Here is a 25,649-nt window from a genome sequence, read left to right as displayed (position 1 = left end):
TGAAAACCTATGGTTTGCTACCAGAATCAAGTTGATACCTACTCTAATAGCACAGTTATTGCTATTTTACTTTCAAACTGGCAGCCATTTTGAAATTCAAGATGGCTGCCATTTACGGTTTGTGAGAATATCACCATTGGACAGGTTGACATTGAGAAAATAGGGTTTGGTACCAAAATCATGTCGATACCTACTCTAATAGCGCAGTTATGGTTATTTTTATTGTATAAATGGCGGCCATTTTGAAATTCCAAAATGGCCGCCAAGACAATCTCGGAAAAAATGGACCTTTGCATTTTTGGATTCAGTATACTCAAAATATCCGGAAAATGCAATAAAATTGCTTTGGGCAAGCCTATCTTGCAAACCTGTTTTTTTGGACATTAGGTTTCTCACTAGTATCTTTGGCTCTCTGGGAGCCTAGTTTGAAGCACGCCCTCAATATTATTAATCAGGCGCGTGTATATTTCCTTTACGTCCGCCATTTTTACCTACAGAAAGCGGTGTTGTGAACTTGCTACTAGTTTAGCCGTTTTTAAATTGTACCAACTTCTTTCCTGTTATCATGGCAGGAACTGGAGCAAACAGTGTTCCTTTAGGGAATCTTCACCCTGTCTTTCAGGGAAATCAAAGGGCTGTTAGGCCTCAAGAATCGATGTTAAATGCAGCTCGAGAGGCTGCTGCTAGAATCGCACAGAAACGAGGCGTGTTTGCACAGTCGGTCAGCACAGGCGGCGGGGGCAGCTCAGGCGTTGGCTCGTCAGGTAGGCCTGGTGAATCAATTCATCTTCATGATTCAGTTTATTTTTAGGGTGGTAAAAACAACGGATCAGATACAATCCATGGACCGCGGGTATGTAGCAATAATAGGCTAGCCGAGGTCGAATATCTTATTCTTAAATAATATTTTAACCTAGGGCGGCTAGGCCTAGTAAGTAAAGCCTAATATTAATGAATGGTATTGCTGGCCGGACCCTGCTGGCCTAGGCTAGGCCTAGCCTAACTTCCAATCAATAACTCATTTGGAAAGACAAGGCTAGGCCCTAGCCCTATTCGCTGCTAATGCGGTTTCGCATCCGGCCGTAAAATTATTTACTAATTATTTAACACTTACAATTATTCAATACTAATAATACGTTACTTGATGATTTGACTTTCCAATAATCCACTTCACTTATAAAATAATTATGTTTTCTAATTAAGTTAATGGATGCGAAACCGTATTATTGCCGTCCTATTCAACCTCCGCTGCACACCCACGCTACAGTCCCGAGGCAAAACAACGTAACTGACATTTTTGTGGATTTTGAGATAATATCATTTACCTGTGAAGATTTCAGGTCTCAACAATTAGTGGCCTCGGAGATAGCACCACCTATCTTTAAACTCAAAATCTAGTGATTTTCCGTGGTAAATAAAACTACGTAACTACCAGATTATGCGGCTTAACGTATACAATGAAAATACGTTGTTTTGCCTCTAGTGATTTTCTGTGGTAAAACAACGCAACTACTCAGATTACGTGGCAAAACAACGTATCTACGAGGAAGATACCCTGTTATGCTTTGGAATTCAAAAATTATTTTGAGCTGATTGAGTTTGGCGCACCAAAATCAACTTGTTGTTGGGGTTTTCATATCAACGACGTATGCACAAGCTAGATAATGCATATGATTGTCCCAGACGTGATAAATTCGAAAATTTGTCACACTTGCGACAATACTGCGCCTGACATGTTTCCGAGGTAAAACAAGGTATCTACAAGTGTCATTAATAACTTTGCAATAAACCACTGTTTGTAAATAAAATTTGACATATAATCATAATGTCTATAGATATATAGTCATGCAAATTTCAGAAGGGTACAACAATATATTGCCAAGTTGCAAACATGCAAACTTTAACTCTGTTTTTTTTGAAAAGTGAAAATTTCAAATTACATTGTTTTGCCACGGAATGGCCACATGGTCCATGAATCGCACCTGATCTCAAACAACGTAGTCTTTGGCATACATATTTTAAATTTATTTGTATAATTTTAGAAAATTAATCATTTTAGGTGATCAAAATCGAGGATGGCAACCTGAATCGAAAAAGAAACGTCGCAGTCGATGGGGAGGCGAAGATTCCAAAACCAATCTTTCATCGGCATTGCCACCCAACTTGACTAAGGACCAGGAACAGCAAGTACTCTGTAAGTTACATAGGTATTATTTTGTATCTGAGACATTGTCAATTATTGTAAAATTCTTTTAACAGGATATTTCTAACAAATTTTTTTTTAAGTGTAATTAATTAGAGTTCTTTATTGTAACATCTCTAAACAATCTTATCCCTTACGTTGTGTATAAGAATACATAAAAAGTAAAACCTTTTTTCTTTTTCTGACGAGAAAATCATTTAAACATTGTTTTCATCATTATTCCAATTTTATCATGATTTCTCCATCAATTTTTTTTCTAATACATAATAAGTAATTATCAACATGCTTAGACATTGTTTCTGTCAAACATTGTTTGTTGATTTCCATCTGCTTACAGTATGTACTGGTAAGTATATTAATGAAATTGACATTTTCCCTACTGTAGTTGTGTGTAAGTGTTGAGTAAGTAGGTATGTGTTGGTGAATACTGTATATGTATAGAAAATTACAAAAATAATCATTTTGTTTCTCTAGCTTCTCACTCAGTCTTTATTTTTCTAATTACTGTGAATATTATTGATGCATTTATAAGATTATAATGTTATCAATTCATCTGATTCATTTAGATTTATTTAAATATATAAAACATGAACTTAAAAAAATTAAAATTATAAACTATAATACTACTATTTCATATAATTACTACTCTTTGTTATTTACGTAGAATAATGTCTTTATGATAACAACAGTAGATTGGGTATTCCTAATGTTTGGACCATCAGTCATTTAACTATAGATATTATCATTTCTAACAACATGTTTTTTTCCTTTCTAACTCGACTTTTTCCCCAGTGCACATCCAGATCGAGGAATACAGCCGTAAACTACGAACCGGAGACCTAGGAATCCCAGCCAACCCCGAGGATAGGTTTGTTATTAACCAAACTTTTAACAAGTTTTTCTTTTCCATTTTTTTTACGTGTGCTACTTGGGATTCCAATTGTGCAGGTCGAAGCAACGCTTCACCGACATCACCAGTAACTCATTTTTATTCTCAAAATTTTTTGACCAATCAATTTTTATTAATATAAGTTTTGCTTCGTTTTTGATACCTATATTATTTTGACAGCAATGCATTAAACTTTTAATGGGAGGGAAACAATTATACTGACATTACTTTGAATCAATGCAATTGAAAAAAAAACTTTAAAATTAAATTGAATGAATAGGAATAACTGTGTAGCGCAAGCATCTATTAATATTCCTGTTACTTTGCCATGCAAACCTTCAAACAATTTATATATTTTTTGTTGATATTTAAAATAATTTGTTTTATTTATTGAACAATTTTGATATTTAAAACCCCATTTTGTATACCAGCAATGATGTACGAATATATTGATTATACCTTTTTAAATAATCTTTTCTATTGCATTAAAGTTGTTATGTACTGACTAATATGTTGGTCAGTTTGTCAGCATATTTTGCTATGATTGCTAATTCAATGCTATAAATAATTTTGTGATTGTTATCGTTTGATTAAATGCTGATTTACAAAAAGAGATGTACAATAACTAATGTCACCATTCTGGAAACAATGAGTTCTGGAGCCATCTTAACACAGATAAAGCATAGTTCACAGAGCTCCACCTCTAATTCTTCACAGGTCCGATGGCACCCACTTCTTGATGAGTGGTCTGTTGTCTGTAATGTGATATTCTGTTTATCATTAAATTCTCTATATACGATTTATTTACTCACCCACCCTTTAAGCTTTCCTGCTGGAATCAGCTTTTCGATAGGCAGTTGGTTTTGTCTTAATCACATTTTCTTGTGTCCGATTATGATATGCATCAGTTTTTTTTTGTATTTCATCTTCCTGAATCAGACGATATACCTTAAATGCATTGGTGCAGCAGGGTAAATGCTACAAGGTGTTGATTCAAATTATAGTATAAATACCTTTACCTCTTTCTATATTCATTAAAAGTACCTGTACATATTATCAGTGTACCATAGTCTATGTAGCTCTTTTAAATGTACAGTTTTATTGAATTGAATTCCTTGAATCAAAGTGATCCGTAATTTGAAACCAGGCTCTGGAGGAAAAAAATTTTTTGGTGTACAACTGTTTTTTCTAAGACACAAAAGGGGGAAAAAGATGGAAAAGGGATGGTTACGCTCCTTTTCCCCCTTCCCCTCCCAGTTTTTAAATATCAAAAAATCTGTATCTTATTAACCAATTTCCCAAGTTTTATATCATTTTGTGTGTTAAATAAATCAGTTGTACAACATATAATTTTTTTTTCTTGTGGAGCCTGGCTTTAAATCAACAGATGGGCAGCTTATACCTGTAGGTATTCGAATCTGCACTCACTCACAGGTGGGCTTATATACACATAGGTACAGTAGCATTTCATGGGCTTATAATTTCAGCTTTGACTGAACCCTCGGTTCAGCCTTTGCCAGAGTTATAAGGCCTGTTTTCCACTAGGAGAAATTTATTTGGGCGCATCAAAATCGTTAGTTTGCTTTCTGAGCTCTGATTGGTTGCACATTTTTTCACTTTGCAAAAAGTTTGAATTACTGATTTCGCTTAAGTGAAAAATTCTGACAGCAATGTGAATGTGAACCGAATTTGCGTGAATAAATTCGCCTAGTTGAAAACAGGCTTAAGGGAGCTTTCGGTTTGCGCGAGGATGTAACGCTAGACCAAGATTCACTCATCCGTGACCATCCTACATTCTCTGCACAACATATATTCAGGCCAAACTGTGTCCTAGGATCCAGACGACAAAGACAACTCGGCAACCTTCTTACTTGTGTAGGTGACTTCTTAGTAAAGTCATTACGTTCTGTTTCCTATGGTTGTCGTACAAACAAATGCTCCCTATTATAATTGTATTAAAGCGTCTTTATGATTATTATCAGGTTAATGGTAGTATATTGTGCTTCATGTATTGAAGTGTTCTCAGTTTCTCATAATTGTTTGCCATAACTTTTTTATTTATTTTTTAAGCAGCTAGATAGGTAATAGATTGAGAATGTTTTTTTCTATTTTTATTCATACATTTTATAATTATTGTTAGTCTTATGATTATCATTAGTAATCGTTACTGATGATATAATTACAATATTCATTTAAATAACAATATATTGTTATACTTGTCTTTCTGTTTATGTAATCTTCTATGAGCTTAATATTTGTTAGTGTTCTCGTATGTTTTAATCGCTGAAGGTGCCAAGATTAAACCAGCGATGATGAATTCTACAGTGTGCGATACCAGTTAGTCATTCAGCTTAGAATGATTATACTTTCAACATGTATACAGTTGCAGAATTGTAACAATCAGTAAAATCATCAGTTATTTTACTGGTCTGTATTTATGATACTCTATGCACTGCAAGATTGCCAGAGAGAGTTGCAGGTGTATGTACTTAGGATTTGGTATTTCAGCTGTTACGTTAACGACTAATATTAATGACTAGACTGAATAAACCCAACATCAAACATTATAGCATTGTAATTTTTTGTTCTAAAATAGCAATAACATAACATGTAATCATTTGATGGCCAGAATTACTAATGCAAAGACAGTATAGACAGTAGGATGCCGACTTAAAAGTTATTGAAAACAAAGAAATGCATTGACATGGTGTATTAAATGGCGTTAATCAACATTTTGTAATGCACCTAGAAACCTGCGGCGCGGATTATTTACGTTCCCCGTCATCATTGGTGACTTCAGCATTTCCTAGAAAATGGTCCTTCATTCTAATTTATGTATCACCTTTAGGCGCCCGAAATGGTATCCTTGGGCCAGCTGTCTCTGGCTTAAAAAATGATGCTAACTATTTTTACCCTGACAGATTTACCAACGGGTGAGCCAGGTGTATAACATATTATGATTTAATTGACCAAATATTATATTAATTAATCGAATGTAGTTTGAAATTGTTATTAACTTATATGAGCAATAATAGTAATTTCTATTTTGTTTATTTATTGTTATTTTCAAAGGTAATTTTGTTGTAATATTTGCCTAAATATGTGATTTTTTTTGTTTTCAATATGCTGTATTTTTCACACACAACTTTGTTATGTACTATGGTTGCCAAAATATTAGTACTTGTTCGTTTCCAGCTGTTTTTTGCACAGTATGCGTGTTATTAGCAATAATTACAATGCTACAGTGTTTTAAGTGATGATCTAATTTCGATTTTCAGATTTAAGCTCAGTGTTTTTATTAATTATTGAAACGCAATGAATGGATGCTTATCTTATTTGTGACTCAATAGGGATGATGATAAGTGATGAGTATGCTGTAGTCTATTGTACCTTTAAATGGTTCGGCAATTGATGAAAGCATAACCTTGTCATTGCAAACAATATTTATTATGGACAAAATGTATACAATAAACTGCCAAGGAATGCGTTTGTACATCTGTGTGAAACGACAAGTTACAAGACAGCTAATAGAATGATGGATGATTTAGTTGCAAGCCCAGTAAAATTGCAAATACTGTACAGTACAGCATTAAAATAGTACCGTACGGTATTTTGCATTATTTATTCAGATTTAGTGTTTTGGATGGGGCCATCTGAATATATTTTTTTTTTAGTTTGATCATGAGTAGTTTTTTTTTTTTTTTATAAGCTGAAATTTATGATACAGTACTTGAATGTATTGCAGGTATGCTGACATATGTTTGAATATGAATTAACAATGTGGTGTTTGTCGATTATTCAGTGGATCTGTCTTCTAGTAACCAATGAAATGCACTGTTTAACACAAACCCAAATAGAGAATGTTCATTATTTATGTTAATGGATATTTGTGGTTACCTTTGGTAATGTATTTTTTAAAGTTTGGATAACCATATTTAAATATCCCTTAAAATATATGCTGAATTTTATGTACTGTACATATATTTAAGCATATGTTCAACATCGTCATCATCCTATTATGTGCATAAACCTCGTATGAGTATATTCGCACAGTGTTGATGGTCAATTATGTTCACTTGAGAAAATTAACGGATGTGAATATCAGATACCTTGTCCTTGATTGTGTCGATAGATGGTGAATCAACAACATGTTTAAATACAAATTTCAAATGTGGGATGATTCAGTGAAGCTCTCTAGTAACCAATTCGTCTACAACATGTACAATAGTGGAGCTGTCTGATAAATAATAAACCCCAAAGGAAAAAATACAGTAATATTAATAGTTTATATAGTGGTTATAATCAGTAATTTGAGTTTGTTTAAAGGTATTTACAGGTGGACGCACTGGAAGCTACATTAGCATACAAACTACCAGTATGCTTAAAATGATGATTTAATTTAATAATTGAGTAATGACATTATTTTCATCAAATTTTGTATAGACAAATTAATAGACAAAATATTAATTTTTATTTACAATGATTTTGAAAAGAATAAATGTACAAGAATTTAAAGTTTTATTCAAGGGAGGAAATTAAGAGGTTGTCACCTACTAAAACAAAAACATCGATGTGTGCATTGGTTTGGAAACTGCACTGTGTAACTAAAATGATTGAAAATTGCCTGTCCATTATTACAATGTGATATTGGCACACAGTACATTCAGATACCAAGCATGTAATTAGATCTGTAAAGAATACATGCCTGACAACCGGTGTACCGAATGTTACTCAATGAAGTTTGGGTCATGTGACGATTATTAGGTGGCCAATGTAATCAAACAAAATACATTCCATTTAATCAGATGAAAAATCATTGAAACATTTAATTTAGAAACCAATAGTCATTTCTTTGAAATATGTCAAAAGTTTGTATTGGTTTCCCTATTCTGAACCAGTCACCAAAGTTCTCTCTGGTGACTTATGGAACATTAACAAGTGCGATACGTAACCTAACAGCATGTTACATATACCCCCCCCCCCAATAATCTTTTCATCAATGATATTAAATGGCCGCCATGCTATTGCTCATGTACTCTACAATTTCAATGCAGCGTTTATATTTATTACCCAGTAAGTGTCACATGACCATGTTCATGGAATATGTTAATTACAGAGAGCTCATTTTAATCTAGCATTGACGGATTAAATGTGAGCCACCAATAAATGATAGTATAATGTTTTTTTATATTTTACATATAAAATAAGTACACTATGAAAATGGTTATATTAATGTATAGTATTGTCTTGGTAGTGTTTTTTTTTTTGGTACTTAAGGTACTATTATCTTAGGTTGTCATAGAATATACAGTTGAGTATAATATACTGGTGCCTTGTATATTACCGGTAATCATATACATATAACAACTTTATTGTATTTCTGCTGCACTGAGGTTTAAAGCTGTAGTTTTTAGTTAATCTATATTATTAGAAGTTCATAATTTGACAATGGCAAACATTTTGATTCCAAACACATATAAAAGTTATATTTCACCATTGTTTTTTTAATGTTCATTGTATTCTTCTTGAAATGTAGTAATGTGTAAAATTGGTTTTTTTTTTTTAGATCACCATCCCCTGAGCCAATTTATAATAATGAGGGAAAGCGACTGAACACAAGAGAATACAGAATGCGTAAGAAACTTGAGGAAGAAAGACATATATTGATTCAGGATGCCTTTTTGTTGAATCCGGAGTACAAACCACCAGCTGACTATAAGTAAGACCATGTTTACATATGTGAATTAACTCCACCATGCCTTCACCAAGTATGTATTCACCCCCATCTAGTTGTTAGCAAGAATATGCAAAAACTAACAGATCATCAAAGAGATGATTAACTTTTGGGAATAAAAGTTCAAAGGACAAGGTTTAGGTCACAAAAATTCAATTTTTTCCCCTTGAACTTAACCTCGAGCATAAAAGAAAATAATCTAATCGCTCATACACAGCCTGTGAGTTGTTCAGTATCCAGGCAGAGGGCAGATGTGTGCACTGTATGGAGTCACTGCTCGATTTTGTTGGTTTTCCTATCAACATGTCTAGATGTAGATGATAGTATATTCAATAATATAATAATAATAAAGTTCTTAACCATTCTGAATCGACAGAAGAAGTGGTTGTCATTGAATCAGTCAGAGAATAGATAACTTGGGATAATATTATTTTTGCCATCAGATTCATATCTCCAAGGCCTTCTAGTTACCATTTAAGCTATCAACTAAGCTATTTGATAAAGTTACTATACTCTCTTCTACTAATATTCTCTTCACTACACATTTTGTTTCAAATTATTGCGCAATATTCAATTACATGATAAATCAAGTGATATTCTTGATGTGGAGAAGCATAATCCCTTTCTGGGCTCTGGAGGATAACAATGCTTTTATGCACTGATTAGGTCACCCAGGGTACTGTAAAGAAGAAATAAATATAATATAATAAAAGTTTTTTACAGTGGTTTTAATTGTGTTTTTCTAGGCCACCTGTCCAGCGTGTCAGTGATCGGGTCATGATTCCACAAGATCAACATCCAGACATCAACTTTGTGGGACTCCTTATTGGACCAAGGTAAATAAGCAGCAAGTATAGTTTTATAGTTATAAATAACAGGCTTCCTGCAATTTTATTTAGGAAAAATGCAATATATTTAATGTAAAAATTACAGTTTAAAGAATAATCCTATATGCTAATTCATTATCCAAAAGTGAATCTGAAACTAGTGTTTTTGGGAACTACAGTAGAACCTCGATTTTACGTACAGTACGGGACCGGAGGCATACATGAATCAGGGGATTCGTAAAAATTAAGGTTGGGTTAAATTTGTGGTGACCTTTGACCTAATACATATGTAGCACTCAATAAACATGGACGAACGGTGTTACCTAGGCTACAACTGTAGGCCTAGGCCTACGAATATATCCATGTGTTTAGTGTTTTTGTTAATGACTTTACGATGTCATAATAAAGTGTTCAAATAAAACCATGTGTCTAATGTGTTAATTCATCACATTCCATCTTTCATTTAACTAAAGAACATAAAAATGTTGTAAGATTAACTATATTCCCCTTCATGCCTATTCTAAACAACAGAGCTGTGCTCAGACAAACTAAAACCATGTGCACTGCATGCACTGGGCGAGCCAACCAATTAGCGTTTGTGTACAAAATTATGCCTACCCAGCTTAGTAAACTTTGTGTAGACGATCAGACGAGTTTTCCCAGACGAAGCAAAGTAGGAAAGCAATTATTTTGAGCACCGTCAGTATTTGTTTATCTCGCTCAGTCCACATGATTTAAGATTGTACAACAGCTTATTAATTAGGCACAATCAATGTTGCTGTCGAATACAATTACTTTGTATATGGTTTGTTTATTGTTATATTATTGAAATAATAAGCAGACAGAAATTAACACATCTTTACTTTATGGTCGCCCTGAAAAACAAACTAACAATAATGTATACTATAATAAATTAAATATTTTCCCTAATTTTTGATGTTGCATATTGTTTCAGAGGAAATACGCTAAAACAGCTCGAGAAAGATACCACTACAAAGATCATGATTCGTGGTAAGGGTTCGGTGAAGGAGGGTAAAGTTGGTCGTAAAGATGGCCAGCCCCTACCTGGTGAGGATGAGCCCCTTCACGCTCTGGTGACTGCCAACAATGCGGAGAGTGTCAAGATAGCTGTAGACAAGGTAGGTACTTTTTTCCATTGGAAGGCTCTCTCAATTTTTTAAAATTAATTTTTTTTAATCCACTTGTGTTCTGTCATTCCATTCTCTTGCCCATCGTCGCCATGTTACAGATCTTTCTGTGTACTATTGCTACACTTTTGGTAATTGTTCAAATGAAATGAAAGCAATTCTTCCCCGATAAAATGCTGCCCTAAACACTCACATTTTTTCAGTTCAAACTTACACCTATCGTACTGTTTCACAATCATCCTCATTCATACCTCAACACCTCTTCTTTATGGAACAAACTACCTAGTTCTTGTTTTCCCCCCCCCCCCTTCTTTTAAGTCCAAGGCATTCAGATGTACCATTAAGAAACTTAACCTCTCCTCTCTTTAATTTTTTCCTTTGCTTGTAGTCTTCATAGGCTATAGGTTTCCAATGCATGCCATTGCTATTCATTAACCTTTCTATGCATTATATTCTGGAATATGATTCTAAATGTTTTAAACATAAATATAAGCTTTGGAAAAAGTAATATATTCAAACATATCATTAACCCTTTCCAGAGTGTCAATCAAACTTAACTGACCAATCAGAACATATGTTTACGTATGTTTTAACACTGACGTTTTTGTTTGACCCTAGGAACAATACCCAATGGGTGGGCCTTAGCGGAAAGTGCCATTAGTTTTACAATAATGTTTCTGAGATGCCTGGCCGACCTTAATTTTTTTTGCATTACAATTATATCTTATCTTTCATTAATTTATTCCAGATTCAAGAAATAATAAAACAAGGCATTGAGACACCTGAAGGACAGAACGATTTGAGGCGAATGCAGCTACGTGAGTTGGCTCGTCTCAACGGTACTCTTAGGGATGAAGATGCCGTAAGGTAAATGTTACAAGATGATCAATTATCTTTCTGTTAATCTGTCAAGAAGTTTTAACATGGTACATGCCTTCTAATTCCGTGGTGTTGGGTTCAAATCCTGCCAGGATTTAATCTGTATTCTTTTTAAAATAGTGTAAACTATGTAATAGCAATTGTCAAACAAGCTAATATCAACTAATTGATGTTAAAAATAGATGTAATCAAATAATGACAGTGCCTCTGGCCTTGAAGGGCATCCAGTGCACTGGACCATGAAGCAGGGCCATGTGCAGTGGCAGATCCAGAAATTCAAAATAGAGGGGAAGGAGGGGCCCAGGGAAGGACTTTCACAGATGGTGTGTCTATACCACCTCAGCCTCAAGCATGCTGGGGGCTAGTGAAATTTATAATTGTGGCCGGAAATGCCATATTAATATAAGCAATATAATTCTTTTTTCTTAAGTTTTTTTTAATCATTTTGGAAAATTTAAAGGGGACCCGGGCTAACTCTCCCTCCCCCACCCTTGAATCCACCAATAATGTCAGATTTTTTTTTAAGGTGGACTGTTTTCACTGTTAAAATAATTTTTACGTTAGGTGTTCTAACTGTGGGGCTTCTGACCATCGTACCTGGCAGTGTCCAGAGAAACAGAACATCACAAGCAATGTTATCTGTACAATTTGCGGAGGGTCCGGACATATTGCTAACGACTGTAAAGAAAAGATTCCAGGAGATCGAGTCCTAGGAGGACCACCTCCACCTAGTGCAGTTGACAAGGCAAAGATGGACTCTGAGGTATGAATGTATTTTAGTGTTCTACTAATCAACAGCATTGTAGTATATATTATGATTCAGATAGGATTTAATGAATAAACCAAATTATGTTTTTTTTTCTCATGGAATCCTAAAACCTTTTTTCCACTAGCCAAATTTATTCGCGTGAATCAAAAGCGTTAGTTCTCTTCCTGAGCTCTGATTGGTTGCGCATTTTTTGGCTTCGCAAAAAGTAGAAACAGTTTGAACTACTGGTTTCGCTGAAGTGAAAAATTCTGATAGAACTGTGACGCTTTCAATTCGGGCAAATGATTTCGCTAGTGGAAAAGAGGCCTGTTGGTCTGTCCATGGTTACTGTGTTTCCATTGTTGTTTTTTTCTACAATTCAAGATTCAATTACTTTATTAAAACAATAGAAACATTCAGACTATTTTTTGCATTATAAAAAATTGTAGTACTTAATCATATACATAATGTATGTGGACTTTTTATGTTTTATTTAGTCTATTTAGTTTATGTTTATATTGCCTGAACCTACAATCCAACAAATTATTCTTTTAATTGTAATTTGATTGTTGCTTTTTTTTTCTAGTACATGTCACTGATGGCTGAACTAGGTGAGGGCCCTCCACCCCCAGTATCCAAACCAAGTGCACCACCCCCGTCAATTAGGCCTCCATATAACAGGCCTCCCCCACTGATGAATCAACAAATAAACCAGCCACCCCCATTGGTAAGTGGAATGTTCCAAGCACTTAAGTGATGTCTTTAGTATATTTCCTTTTTATGCATTGCTAAGCTAAATGAAATATCAGTTTAGTGTAGCATAACACTGTGAACAAAATCTAAGATGTGACCAACATAAACAAAACAAAAAAATGAAAAAAAAACCAACCAACCTTTAAAGCTGTTTCTGTCTTTGAAGCAGTATCTTTAAATGTTTATGGTTTCTGTGAAAATAATTTGCATTTGGTGTGTATAAATTGTTGTATATCTTTGAATACTACCGTTCCAAATTATAAGGGCATGTCTGGATACTGAGTATCCTGGGTGTCTTATCCTCTATTCTATCCCAAATTTATTAATGTATATACAATTTATCTATTAAAAAATGGAAAAAAGAAAACATAAATATATATTTCTAAATTTAATAATGATGGTTACGATGATGGTAACTGAATTGTTAATTATTTTCTATATTGTAATCTAAATTTATATTTATTCTGCTTTTTTTTTGTGTTTTATTGTTTTCTAATTCCCCACATGTCATAGAGAAACATATCGGCAGTAATTTATTTTACTTTTTGGTTATTCCACCGGCCGTGTAGAGAATCAGAGACCAGCCTTTTTTTTTTGTATTTTTAGTATTTTCCAACTGCTTTCTATATATTGTACACAGCAAAATAAATGAAATGAATATATAAAATGAAATGAAATAAGCTACGCTACCTTTTTTGAGCTAATAAATTTGTTATTTATTTTATTTATTACTTGGTATTTATATAGCACTTTTCTTTAAGTTACAAAATGCTTTGTTTTCCCTGGTCATTGAATCCACATGCTTAAGTGTTACTGCCATATTTGTACCCATTTACTCCAGGGTGGAGAAAAGCAACACATCTAAAGTGCTTTGGACAAAAGCGAAGTGCACAGTGAGGAATTGATTGACCTTGAGATTGGCAAACCGCATTGTAACAACGACTAATTGAATTTCTTGCATAAATATATTAAGCGCTTTTTTCACTACTTTTTTCTTCATAGATGCGGCAACAATACCGTCAGTCTTGGATGGGTCACAACAAGCCAATGGGTATGATGGGTAACCAACATCAACAAAATCAACCGCCTCCACTGATGCGGCAGCAAGTCCAACCCCCTCCCCCAAGAAACCCAATGCCGGTGCCACCGCCCCCGCCTTCAAACGGAGGACCTCCACCCCCGTGGGCAATGCCCCCACCACCTATGTCTGGAATGAGCTCTCGTAAGAACTTATACATTCTATGAATATTTATTTTATTTAAATAATTAAATATATATGTGTGTGTGTGTGTGTGTGTGTGGCAAAGACCAGCCAAGCCAGTCACTCATCACAAAAATTGATTTTAAGTTATTAATACTTTGTTCAACAGTAAAATGAGAGCTATAAAATGGTAAAAGAATCATTTAAGTCCGACATTTCCTTAAGAAGTTACAGTCATTTAAACATAGAGCTGTTTAAACAGTATTTGAGAAATCAGCCTTCAAAGTTTATAATTTCCTGCATTTCTCAAGCAGAAACCATCACCAAGTCGTTAAAAATTGTTGGTTTATAACATTGAAAAGGGAAAAATAACAGGATAGCGTGATGTATAGATATATGAAGGTTAGTTTAGTACAATAAAATAGATTTCCAAAAATTTGACATTCCAGCATCTGTCTCTTATACACATCTAGATGTGTATAAGAGATATATATATGATTATATATTTAATAATGTAAATATTTCTTTATATTTTCTTTATTGAATTGAATTGAATGAAATATGGTGTTGCTAATGAAGTTGTTTCTCCTAACAAAGTTTAATGTGAAATGTAATGCATGTACTTGAAATATTACTTGGCCTTAATCTACACTCAATCTTAATTTAACCAACTTGGGAGGTGAATGCTAATTGAGGTTTGTGATAACAAGATAAGTAATTGAGAGTACTGTTGAACATTATTATACATGCTGTGTTCATCTGTTCAGTTTTTTTCCAACTGCTGTTCCTGCTACCCAGAGTAATATTAATAACTACACAATATAATAAATTACCCCTGTCAGCCTTTCAAGAATGTCTTTTCATTTAAAATTTGTTTAATGTTCATTAATTATTCTTTTACTAATATGTTTTATATAATACATAGTATCCTAGTGCTACATGCAATATATATACAAAATATATTGCTGCTATCAATTTATTTAATTTTTTTTTTCTTTATATTCCTAGTACATGCCAACCCCCTGCAAGGTCCCATGACTCAGCAACCATTATTGCCGCCTCCCCCTCCTCCACCGTCCAGTGATGCTCCTCCTCCGTTGCCGTCAACGTCATCATGGCAGACTACAACTAGTAAGTAAAATAAATATTTTACTTAACACCTTAAAAAAATAAGAATTTATGGTTGGAATCTAAATTTTTTTATGTTAATATTGCATTGAACTTAAAGCTTAACATTTCTTGGAACCCTTTTCCATATCACTTTTAATTTTATTGATCCTAATATCTTTTATTTACAGGTTCGTCAGCATCTCTTCCCCCATGGCAGCAAGCTACTGGTAAGATCTAATCTCAATTTATATTCATGTACACATACATTCACTTTGTCGATAAAAAACCATTAGGTTTAATACATATGTACACATACATTCACTTTGTCGATAAAAAACCATTAGGTTTAATACATTTTCTGATGGGTGCATTGCCTAGGGACCCAGGCAATGTGACCAGAATCAGACTGAAACCCATGATGATGCATTTGGAAGCTCTAAGTGACCCTTGACACTGCCACATTCACGCTTCATCAATAGCAAACAGGTCTGTCATCATTATGTATGCCATTATTGTAGAAATTTGAACTTTAAGAGGCATGAATCATGTGTAACTTATCTTATCTAAGTAGCTTTCATTATTTCGTTGATACCCTAAACACTAGTCTTTCTTTTAGTTGGTTAATTACTGGTTTATATTATACACTTTGCCTTGGCATCCTTGGGTAGGGACAAGTGCATTACAAATTTGTTTATTATTATTTTTTATTATATTATAGTTTTTTGTTATTATGTTTTTATACATTTTGAGAATTTAAAGATTTTTTTTAAAAAATAGCACCGCGGGGAGGCTATACTTTTAATGCGTAGTGTAAAAAGAGTAATTCTGGTTTATTATGTTACATAGTTTTTGTTGTTAATGGTGGTATTATTAGACAGTATTTACTAGTCGTAGTGGAATGAATGTACACATGGCCAGGAACTTGTGTTTTACTCAGCACCACTAAAATATGTATAGAAATTCTATCTAAAGTAGCTTTTGGATGCATATCCATCCCTTCAACATAAGCAGTAGATATTGCATTTCTGTTAACGTAGCGTGACTTGACTTCGGCTATTAAATCAATGCGCTGGGTACTTAGCATTAGCTAATTAGCAGTAGCTCAGATCTGGCATTAACAAGACCTACACATACATTGATTTTAAGATACTTAATGAAAAAGCCCATATGTCCGTAGGATTATGTATTTATAAGCAATAAGCAATTTTGAGGCAATTGCAATATAAAAGTATTAGCAGTGTAGAAACTGAATAGAACATCACCCGATTACCAAGTCGGCCAAGTGGTAAGGCAGGGGCACCGCTAACATCGGTGCTAGCTTGAGCTGCTCCTAGCCCAAGGTTCGGCTGGTAGAGCCAAGTCTTTTTGGATATTCTTTTGAAAGAATAGTGGGTTAACTCCAATGCTATATACTTCATTCAGTTGTTGTAGACTGATGTGAACATGTAATAGTATATACGCCTCTTTACGGTGGCTAGGTAGTCACAGACAATATATACAGTTCAGCACAATATCTCTGCAAGTTATTTATTATTCATCTACCTTATCCCCTAAATAAAATGGCCTTTTATTAAATAAATATTGATGAAACTCATGAAATTACCAAACATTTTTAAGAATCTGTTATAATAGGATTGCTTGTAGGATTGGTATAAAGCATTTTATGTTTTATGCAGGTTTAACAGGCACGTCAAGTCCATCGTCCACTGCACCTCCGTGGCTACAAGGTATAATTGTCAACATGTGTAAATGCATGAATGTCAATACATGAATGAATTGCACCACTATCAAAAAACTTGTGCAATAAATTATAAATATATTATATACATTTTTTTCTGGCGTGGTTGTATTGTTTTGTACTAATCAAATCTATTCGTTTGTACACTGTATCCATTCCGTGCAAGCCCACTCCCTAATGTACTGCATTCCCAATTTGCTGTTATTCTAGTCCATAATATACTGTACTATGTGCAGTATATTTGCAGTAACATTTTACTGATTTTTTTTTTTTTTTTAAGAGTATGACAAACTAAGAACAAGTTAGAATTGCTTACAATAACATATGTTATTAATTTGCTCTTCCATCATCCACTCTCAATTGTAGAGGATTAAATTATTATTAATGTAAAGATTTTCTTATGTTATTGTTTTGGTCCTTTTTCGGCCTCTGTTACTAATGTTTGAGCTATGAAGAATATTGTACCGCACCATGTATTTTCTAAACGGCTGAGGAGGTGGTGGATCCGATGATAATGATAATAAAAATGAGAAATATTCTTATAATAGTTCTGGTATGAATAGTTAGTCCAGTCCATAGAGAGCTTTTGCTATCTCTCTCAAGACCCAATCTGCCGAGAAAATTTCCTGTTCTCGTTAAAAAGAATAATGAGCTTTCGCTATCCCGTTTCGCGTTCCCCCTAGAACCAAACCCTCGGTGGCAGGACAGCCCATTGCTATGGCCGTGGCACATGCTTGGGCTGTGGTGGCACGATGGCTAATTGAATGTTCGGAATGGCTAGGGCCAAGCCTAGGACGAAATACATTGATTATGTGAACCTCTGTGAATGATGATTTTCTAAAGGTATTATATAATAATTTAATATAGAATATAATTAAATTTCATTGAAATGTTGCAAATACATTCAGTATCTGGTCCTTGCTTCATCACCCGGGATCCAGTGGCTGAATTTTGGGTTGCGAGTCCCAGAAACTAAAACAAGACCAAAACTGGTGACATCATACACAATTATATGCACTTTTCTCGGCAGATGGGTTCTCGATGGCGACAACGAAAGTTCTCTATTATCTTGCTTGCATAGTACAAAATGTACTAATGAACCATCTGCTCTCATTTGAAATGTGGAAAGAACCATTAAACCTCCAATTAAAACTAGAATCACTCATTCAAAATGAACATGTCAATTGATTACCCCAGCTAATTTATGCATAGAGAAAGGAAGTAAAGAAACAATATTGCTTATGCATGTGTTTGGTGAATGCAAATTTTTATTTGAAAGCTATATAATAACATAATATACAAAGTAAAAAATCCAAATATTGATTTACCCCATGTTTATTTCAATTCAACACACACAGTATGTATTTGAAGATAAAATTTATGTATTACAATAACAACCAAATATTTGATTTGAATTCGTAGCATTTAATTAACAGTACTGTAAGCCATATTGGAGTTTTCACAATTGCCAAATCTCATTAAAAACTAAAAACCCTTCATATGATTATCACATGCCTATTTTTAAAAACCTGATTACAAAACATGGTGTAGTAGCAGAATACAGCATCCATTCTTCAAAATTATCAGTAAACAAAACGATAGAAATGAAATTCAGATCAGATCAATGTAGCTCCTATGCTTGTGGTTTGTTTATGTGACTTGAGTTTTAATTTAAATGACATGCACACATAAAACATGGAAATATCTTTTTCTATGTTCTAATTGGATGTCAGAGACTGTATTTGTAGCATGTTAAATGTAAAGAGGGATTACCCTCTAGGTAATGTTGTTATTCAAATTTATTAGGCTTCTGTGGAATATATTTTCAACTGCACATCAATAATAATTTTGAAATTAAATTTACAAGGGATCCACTTTTCATTGTATATTGCTTGACTTACAGTGGCAGATTCCAAGAGGAGGGGGGTTGTAGCCAGCCGGTCCCTCTCGCACACCCCTTCCCAAGAGTTTCCACATTATGAAAAAAAAAAAAAGTTATATTCAAATTTAAGTTTGAAAATGTCATTTGTGGTCATCTAGAGGTGCCGTAATCTGGAATTTCCATCTGGAAAAGAGACCATCTCCCTGGGCCTCTTCTATTCCCAATTCCTGGATCTGCCACTGACTTATATCTTTATCTGTGATGCTTGTGGTGATAAATGCTAATACCTCAGTGATTTCTCTTGCTGTATTTCTTGTGATATCAAATATAACTTGCCGCCGTAATCTGTTATGAATATCTTTGAATTTAATTTTGGTTTTTGCATAATGTCTCTGATTGGGTTTGGGTTGAGTTTATATATGAAATAGCAAAAAAAATCAGATATTAGAAATTCTTACAGCATGATTTATAGCTGGTCTTATGGATGTTTTTTTTCAAAAGTATATATATATATTTTGAAGTTTTCTTTTGATATTGCATTTTTCTTTATAGCATTCATAGCATGTAAAAAAAAATTGATATAGTTTGTATTTTATTTATAAGAGAATATTACATTAGTTAGGCCACTTCCGCCTTATTGCAAAATTAAAATATTAAATATTATATTTAATAAATGGCCATGGCCTTTAAAGATTTCTTAGTTGCCTTTGCTAATTTTTTTTGTATGGTAAGTTTGGTTACTTGAATAAATGCATGCATTTTATAAATTGATATAATTGATTGGTTAATGTCTTTTTTTTTTTCGTTTATTCAGCAGCATCATCAGCTTCTGGGTCAACGACACAGGCTCAATCAGCATCAAGTCCAGCAGCTTCACCGCAGTCACGTCAGAGCATGATGGCAAGCATGCCCCCCTGGCATGCTATGCCGCCTCCGATGCCAATAACCATGCCACCGCCAGGACCTCCGCCTGGTATCCCACCACCACCTATCCAGCCCCCAATGCCATCTGGTCCACCTCCATCTTCAATGTCCAGCATGGCCTATTCTCAGCCACCCCCACCTATAGATTTTTCACAGTTTGCCCAGACAGGGGTACCTCCCCCTCCTCTCCCTGGAACACCAGCACCCCCTCCACCTCCTCCTTCAAGTTAGATCTGGTTAGATGTTCTCTTCAAGACCACCCGAACTTGGATGTGTTTTAAAAATTAAACTTATAATCATCATTTTATAGTCAAGTATACATGCATCCCCCAAGCTATATTGATTTCACAACCAGGGATAAGTTTCAAAAAGAAAAGTCAAGCCATTTTGTTTGCCACTAAAAGCTAGGCTATGATGTAAATATGATCTAGACCCCTTTCAAGTCAGTGGTCATACATTTGGCAGAATCAAATCACCTTGGTTTTGAATGCACTTATTTTCAAGCCAGACATGCTTATGTACACTTTAGGGGTAAAGACAAACACAAAGTAACATCAGTTTAATATTGTCTGTATTTCATTTCATAGTGAAATGCATTTTGAGTAAACCAACAAGAACACATAACATAACATTGCACTTGGTTTGGTTTGATTAGATTAAATTGGATTCAAGGAATTTTGACCTTTGATATTATAAATGCAATACATTATACTGTACATTTAATATTTTATGGCATTAAAGATATCTTTACACATTTGTAACTTTGAAATGAAAAAGATATGGCGCCATGCACAATGACAACAAATCAATCTTGTATCTTGTATGTAAATAACTCAAATATTAGATTGGTTTGAAATGGAAACATTTTCCATAAAAAAAATTGAGATGAAATGCAAACAACATAAGTTTGCATAATACAGGTTGAGATGTTAAATGTAAAAACATAAAATGCACAACTTCAACCTATTTATTGATGTGTCTAACATAAGAATTTGAGGTATAGACAATAAAATGCATAATAAATTGCATTCAGTCTTTGACAGGGTCCAAGTTGAGTTCTTCAATCTAAAGACAAAAATGCATACTGTAACTTCAATCCATTTATTTATAGTCTCTCAAGATCAGAGGTTAAACAAATTTTTAAAATTGTATTTTTCTTATTTTATTGCTGCAGTTTTAACATATATAATTACTACTAAAATGCACTACATGAAGTAGTGCTATATGAATGCTGCAATGTATGTGTATATAGACATAATATTGCATAAAATGAATGCATATATTCATAAAATCTAGATCTTTTAAATCCATTATTTAATACATCATTATTTACAGATTGTTGCTATGATATTGAATTACTCCATTTTGGGAAGATATGCGACTGAATAATGTTAAATAATGTTATGGTTCAATTATATTTAAACTACTGTACTACTTCCTACTGCAGTGGACAATGGATATGTGCACTTTATAAATCTTATTGTTATTAACAAACTGTACTTTGTTTTATACAACACCTACTCTATTTACAATCTTACTTAATTGGTTGACATAGGTCGCATTTGATTAAATAGATAGTTCCATTCATTTAGATTAAAGAACAATGCATGGTTGAGTGGACTTTACGTTCATTTTTTGCTTCATTGCTTCATGTTGTGGTTAGGTTATGTCAGGAACTAACTGCAGAGTTTATTGTTTCGCATCCAGCATGGTAAATTTAAAATGTAAAACACTAACATTGTCTTTGAGAAGTGCAACTTTAGTTTTATATACATAAGAGTCAATTACTGTTAATTTACTTATACTTGACAGATTTAAAATAAATATATACATGTCTACCTCCAATTAAAAGACCACTTTTGATTTCAATGGTCTTCAGCCGCTTGGCTCTCAAACTAGAATAATAAAGATACAGTACCTGTAATAGACATTTCTTATGGTACCACAGAAAAGTGGTCTTCAATGGGGGAATCTTTAATTAGAGGGAGACCTGTAATAATACTTGTTAATGGTTGGTTTCTGCTTCAACATACTGCTTAAATTTTAAACATTGATATGTGATGGAGAATGTTGATTCACGTCTGTTGAAAATGAATCCTCAAAATATGACCGCTAAAGTTTAATTAAGCATTCCCAACTAACTAATTAGAGCAGGAATAATGATGATTGTTTTTTGGTGCATCTTTGCATGTAATACTAGTGTATTGATAACCCCAGACATTATTGGTTTATCTATGGTCTGAATTATCAAATAAAGCACATTCTCTAAATGAAGAATATTATTGTGGTTTCTTTTTGTTTTATATAGAATCATTAGTATAATTAAGGATGTTGGTAATGTCTTCATTACACTTAGTTGTATTGATATTTGTATCTTTATTGGGACAACAGCCAACTGTTGTGTGTTATGTTTTGCGCATTTCACTTCAAAAGTGTATCAAAAGATTTGAATTGAAAATAAATAATACCGTATAGCAAGATTGTGTACAGGCTTTTTTGTTTTGTTAATATCTGTTTGCAGTAATTAAGTGGGACAGAACAGGAAGAAATTATTGGTAGTATATGGAGAAAAGTTGGGGGTGGGGGACCAAGAATGAAGAAACATGAAGAGCAGTAAGGCAGCGGCGTTGCAAACTACAACCTGTGCACCGACACTGGATTGAGTTTCTCCTCGCTCGGGGTTCAGTTGTGATAAACTAAGTCTTCACAAGGTTTACAAAAAATTGGAGAATGCATGGCTAAATCCCTATTCTATAAAACTAATTCCATCAGCACTCATCCCTACCCCAAGCAAGTGGTTTAGGCTTTATGTTCTGTTATTTTCACTTTATGTGCATAATACTACATACTCATTCATTTAACATTCATTTGATTTCATTTGCAGCACTGCATGTCTATTAATCAGAAAAAAGGAAAAACAGAGCGCCCAAGGGATAGACTTATTGCAGATGGATGGTCTAGATCACTTCAGCCCAGTGGCATATCTAGTAGTCTTAAAATGGAGGGGGAGGGGGTTGAATGGGGGCTTATTGTTGCACATCCAGCATGGTAAACTTAAAAAGTAAAACACTAACATTGTCTTTGAGAAATGTGCCTTTAGTTTTATATACATAAGAGTCTACTGTTAATTTACTTACGTTTGTCAGATTTATAAACTTAATAGGTAAATGTCTTCTTCCAATTAAAAGACCACTTTTAATTTCCATGGTCTTTAGCCGCTTTGCTCTCAAATAATAGACATTTCTTATGGTACCACAGAAAAGTGGTCTTCAATTGGAGGGATCTTTAATTAGATGGAGACCTGTAATAATACATGTTAATGGTTGGTTTTCTGTTTCAACATACTGCCCACATAAAATTGTATGTCTTCACTGTCCTTCAACTACAATAACTATTTATATATTGAATGATTTCTAGATTTGTTTCTAAGAACTTTATTTAAAGGTGACTTTTCTTTTGATTAATATAATTTGAAGTATACGAATGAGGGAGGAATTTGGTATCATGAATAGTAAGTTAATCTACTGCTACTGTATTTTGGAAGAAATACCTAGTGGGACACGAATCTGTTTAAATGAGTTTAACATATATTTTATTTTGTATACCCATCACCACTGATTTTGTGAGACAATTGATATTAAAGTAGTAAAACATGTTTCCTTGCTGGAGTGCTGGAGATTCCTGCCTATAGCTTTAGCACGGTTCAAGCTGCTATTTTCCCTCATCTTCAATAGAAGATTGTGAATTGAATTGCTGCTTTATTGTTTTTAATTCAATCAATGAATGGATTAATTCATATAATTATGTTGTTGCCAAAAAATATTGACCTGAATAATATCGCTAACATAGAGGCTACTTTTGAAGTAATCATTCATTTATTCACATTGTTGTTTTATAATGGTTTTTCTTTAAGTAGTATTTTACAAAGAAAATACTACAGTATTTTAAATGGTACTTTTATATTGCTTTTTTGTCAAAAGAGTACTCTACTGATAGTTTTTGCCATTTGAATAAATTTATACAAAGTAGAGCTTCCCTTTCTCTTGTTATTTAATTTTATTTTAATACTGTATAGGCCTATTAAATCTTTATATCTGAACAAAAATGCTTTAAAAATTGTTATTATTATTATTATTAACATATTGTTATATTGTTGTTATTAGAGAGAGTTTGACACTCAGCTTGGTTGTCACCCGAGTGCATGATAAGACCTCGATCCCAGCTCTGATTGGTCTATTCTCAATATTGGGTTTGCATTATTCCACCACTGGTGTTTAGACGTACGCATGTTAGGAAGTGATAATAAAAAGAAGTAAATAAAAGGCTAAATTAGATGCTATTCTTTTGCTGTATAATAAGATAAGTGATAATACAATAGATTGAATAAAGGTTAGTCTTTTTGTTATTTATTTTCAGGTAGACCTAGGCCTAAGCGCCAAGTTAGTAGTACCAGCCTTATTTTTTCTAGGCGTAGCCTAGCTTCCCCACGGCACTAACTAAAGGCCGCCTAAGCTACCTAGGCTAGGCTAGGTCTTGCCTGAGCAGAGTTTTTTTTTCTGGTAAAGGCCATACTATAGACCTACAAACTTTCCTGATTTTGCTCGTGTGGTGCCATTAATTTATGGCCAATTTGGGTGATTTAAGGGTGCGCCGGAGAACATGGTAGCTGTGCATTTCTCAATAGCCAAAGTGTTTTTTAGTACGTGTTCAGGGGCGTACGGTGAAAAATCTAAGGGGAGTCGAAACGAAAGCGCAGGGGGCAAGCTGAACTCGGAGCAATTTAGCGAAGCTTTCAGAATTCGAGGGGTGCGTTATATGTGAGTGAAGCGAGCAACTAGGCTGGGGCTAGGGGGCCGCAAAAGGGGAAAAATTTACGTTTTCACGTTCTAGTGCATTAAGTTCAATACCAAAATAGGCCCAATTGTAAACGTAGTTTTTGGGCAACACCAGACTATATTCACTCAATATACCACCAGCCTATTGGACTGTGGAACTCCTGAATACGGGCCTGTGAGCATTTCAGATTAAAGAATTAAAAAAAAAAAGGGTTTTTTTTTTCTTTTTCGTGGGATCGTCCCACTTTTAATTTAAAAAAAAATAAAGTTATAAATGTATATACTGTATTGAAAAATAAACAATGATATAGGGAACATATAATTACTTATAGTAAAATTTTGTATGCGTTTAATTCTTAACGTTTTCCTTACAATTTTATGTTTTAATATATTTCTTTAACTTAGTTTTCTTCATCGTTTTCCTTTCAATTTTATATTTTAATATATTTCTTTAACTTAGTTTTTCTTCATCGTTTTCCTTTCAATTTTATATTTTAATATATTTCTTTAACTTAGTTTTTCTTCATCGTTTTTCTCAATAACTAATACTTAAACTACGCTTTCAATACTAAAGGTAATTTAACTTACTTAATATTTACATAAAAAAATAAGTAGCTCTTTATCTAAAGATCAAATTGTTATCATTAATTTTCCGATGCGTCCTGCATCATTTTGCGTCTTCTCTGAGTTCCTTTTCATTTATTTTTCTTCTCTTTATTTGGCATTTTTATATTCCGAAAAAAATAATCTACAGTATTCAACTACCTCACGAGAAAAA

General features: G+C 33.7%; 2 protein-coding genes across 7 annotated transcripts in view; both read left to right on the top strand.

Annotated features, from left to right (window-relative positions):
- Positions 1-461: 461 nt before the first annotated feature.
- Positions 462-22,514, top strand: LOC117110467 (splicing factor 1-like). 4 transcript variants are annotated; one of them, XM_033253176.1, is made up of 14 exons: positions 462-764; positions 2,060-2,194; positions 2,996-3,071; positions 8,659-8,811; positions 9,573-9,662; positions 10,609-10,792; positions 11,550-11,668; positions 12,245-12,443; positions 13,015-13,155; positions 14,184-14,403; positions 15,391-15,513; positions 15,681-15,719; positions 17,169-17,219; positions 19,930-22,514. In XM_033253176.1, exons 1-14 carry the CDS (start codon positions 566-568, stop codon positions 20,265-20,267), a joined length of 2,067 nt encoding a protein of 688 aa, XP_033109067.1. In that variant the 5' UTR covers positions 462-565; the 3' UTR covers positions 20,268-22,514. The 4 variants fall into 4 exon arrangements, with proteins under 4 accessions (XP_033109067.1, XP_033109066.1, XP_033109069.1 ...); XM_033253175.1 differs by having other exon boundaries at positions 19,927-22,514; XM_033253178.1 differs by lacking the exon at positions 17,169-17,219.
- Positions 22,515-24,269: 1,755 nt separating this feature from the next.
- LOC117110468 overlaps positions 24,270-25,649 on the top strand; it is a 24,465-nt gene continuing 23,085 nt past the window's right edge. For all 3 annotated transcript variants that reach the window (XR_004445699.1, XM_033253182.1, XM_033253179.1), the window contains exon 1: positions 24,270-24,425. The gene's annotated coding sequence lies outside the window, so the exon portion shown is untranslated. The remainder of the gene's footprint in view (positions 24,426-25,649) is intronic.

This window comes from Anneissia japonica, unplaced genomic scaffold (assembly GCF_011630105.1).
Source record: "Anneissia japonica isolate Jap-2015-1 unplaced genomic scaffold, ASM1163010v1 scaffold3040_len1308831_cov196, whole genome shotgun sequence".
Taxonomy (NCBI): domain Eukaryota; kingdom Metazoa; phylum Echinodermata; class Crinoidea; order Comatulida; family Comatulidae; genus Anneissia; species Anneissia japonica.
The sequence above is the reverse complement of the archived record's forward strand: the minus strand, read 5'-3'. Positions and strand labels throughout refer to the sequence as shown.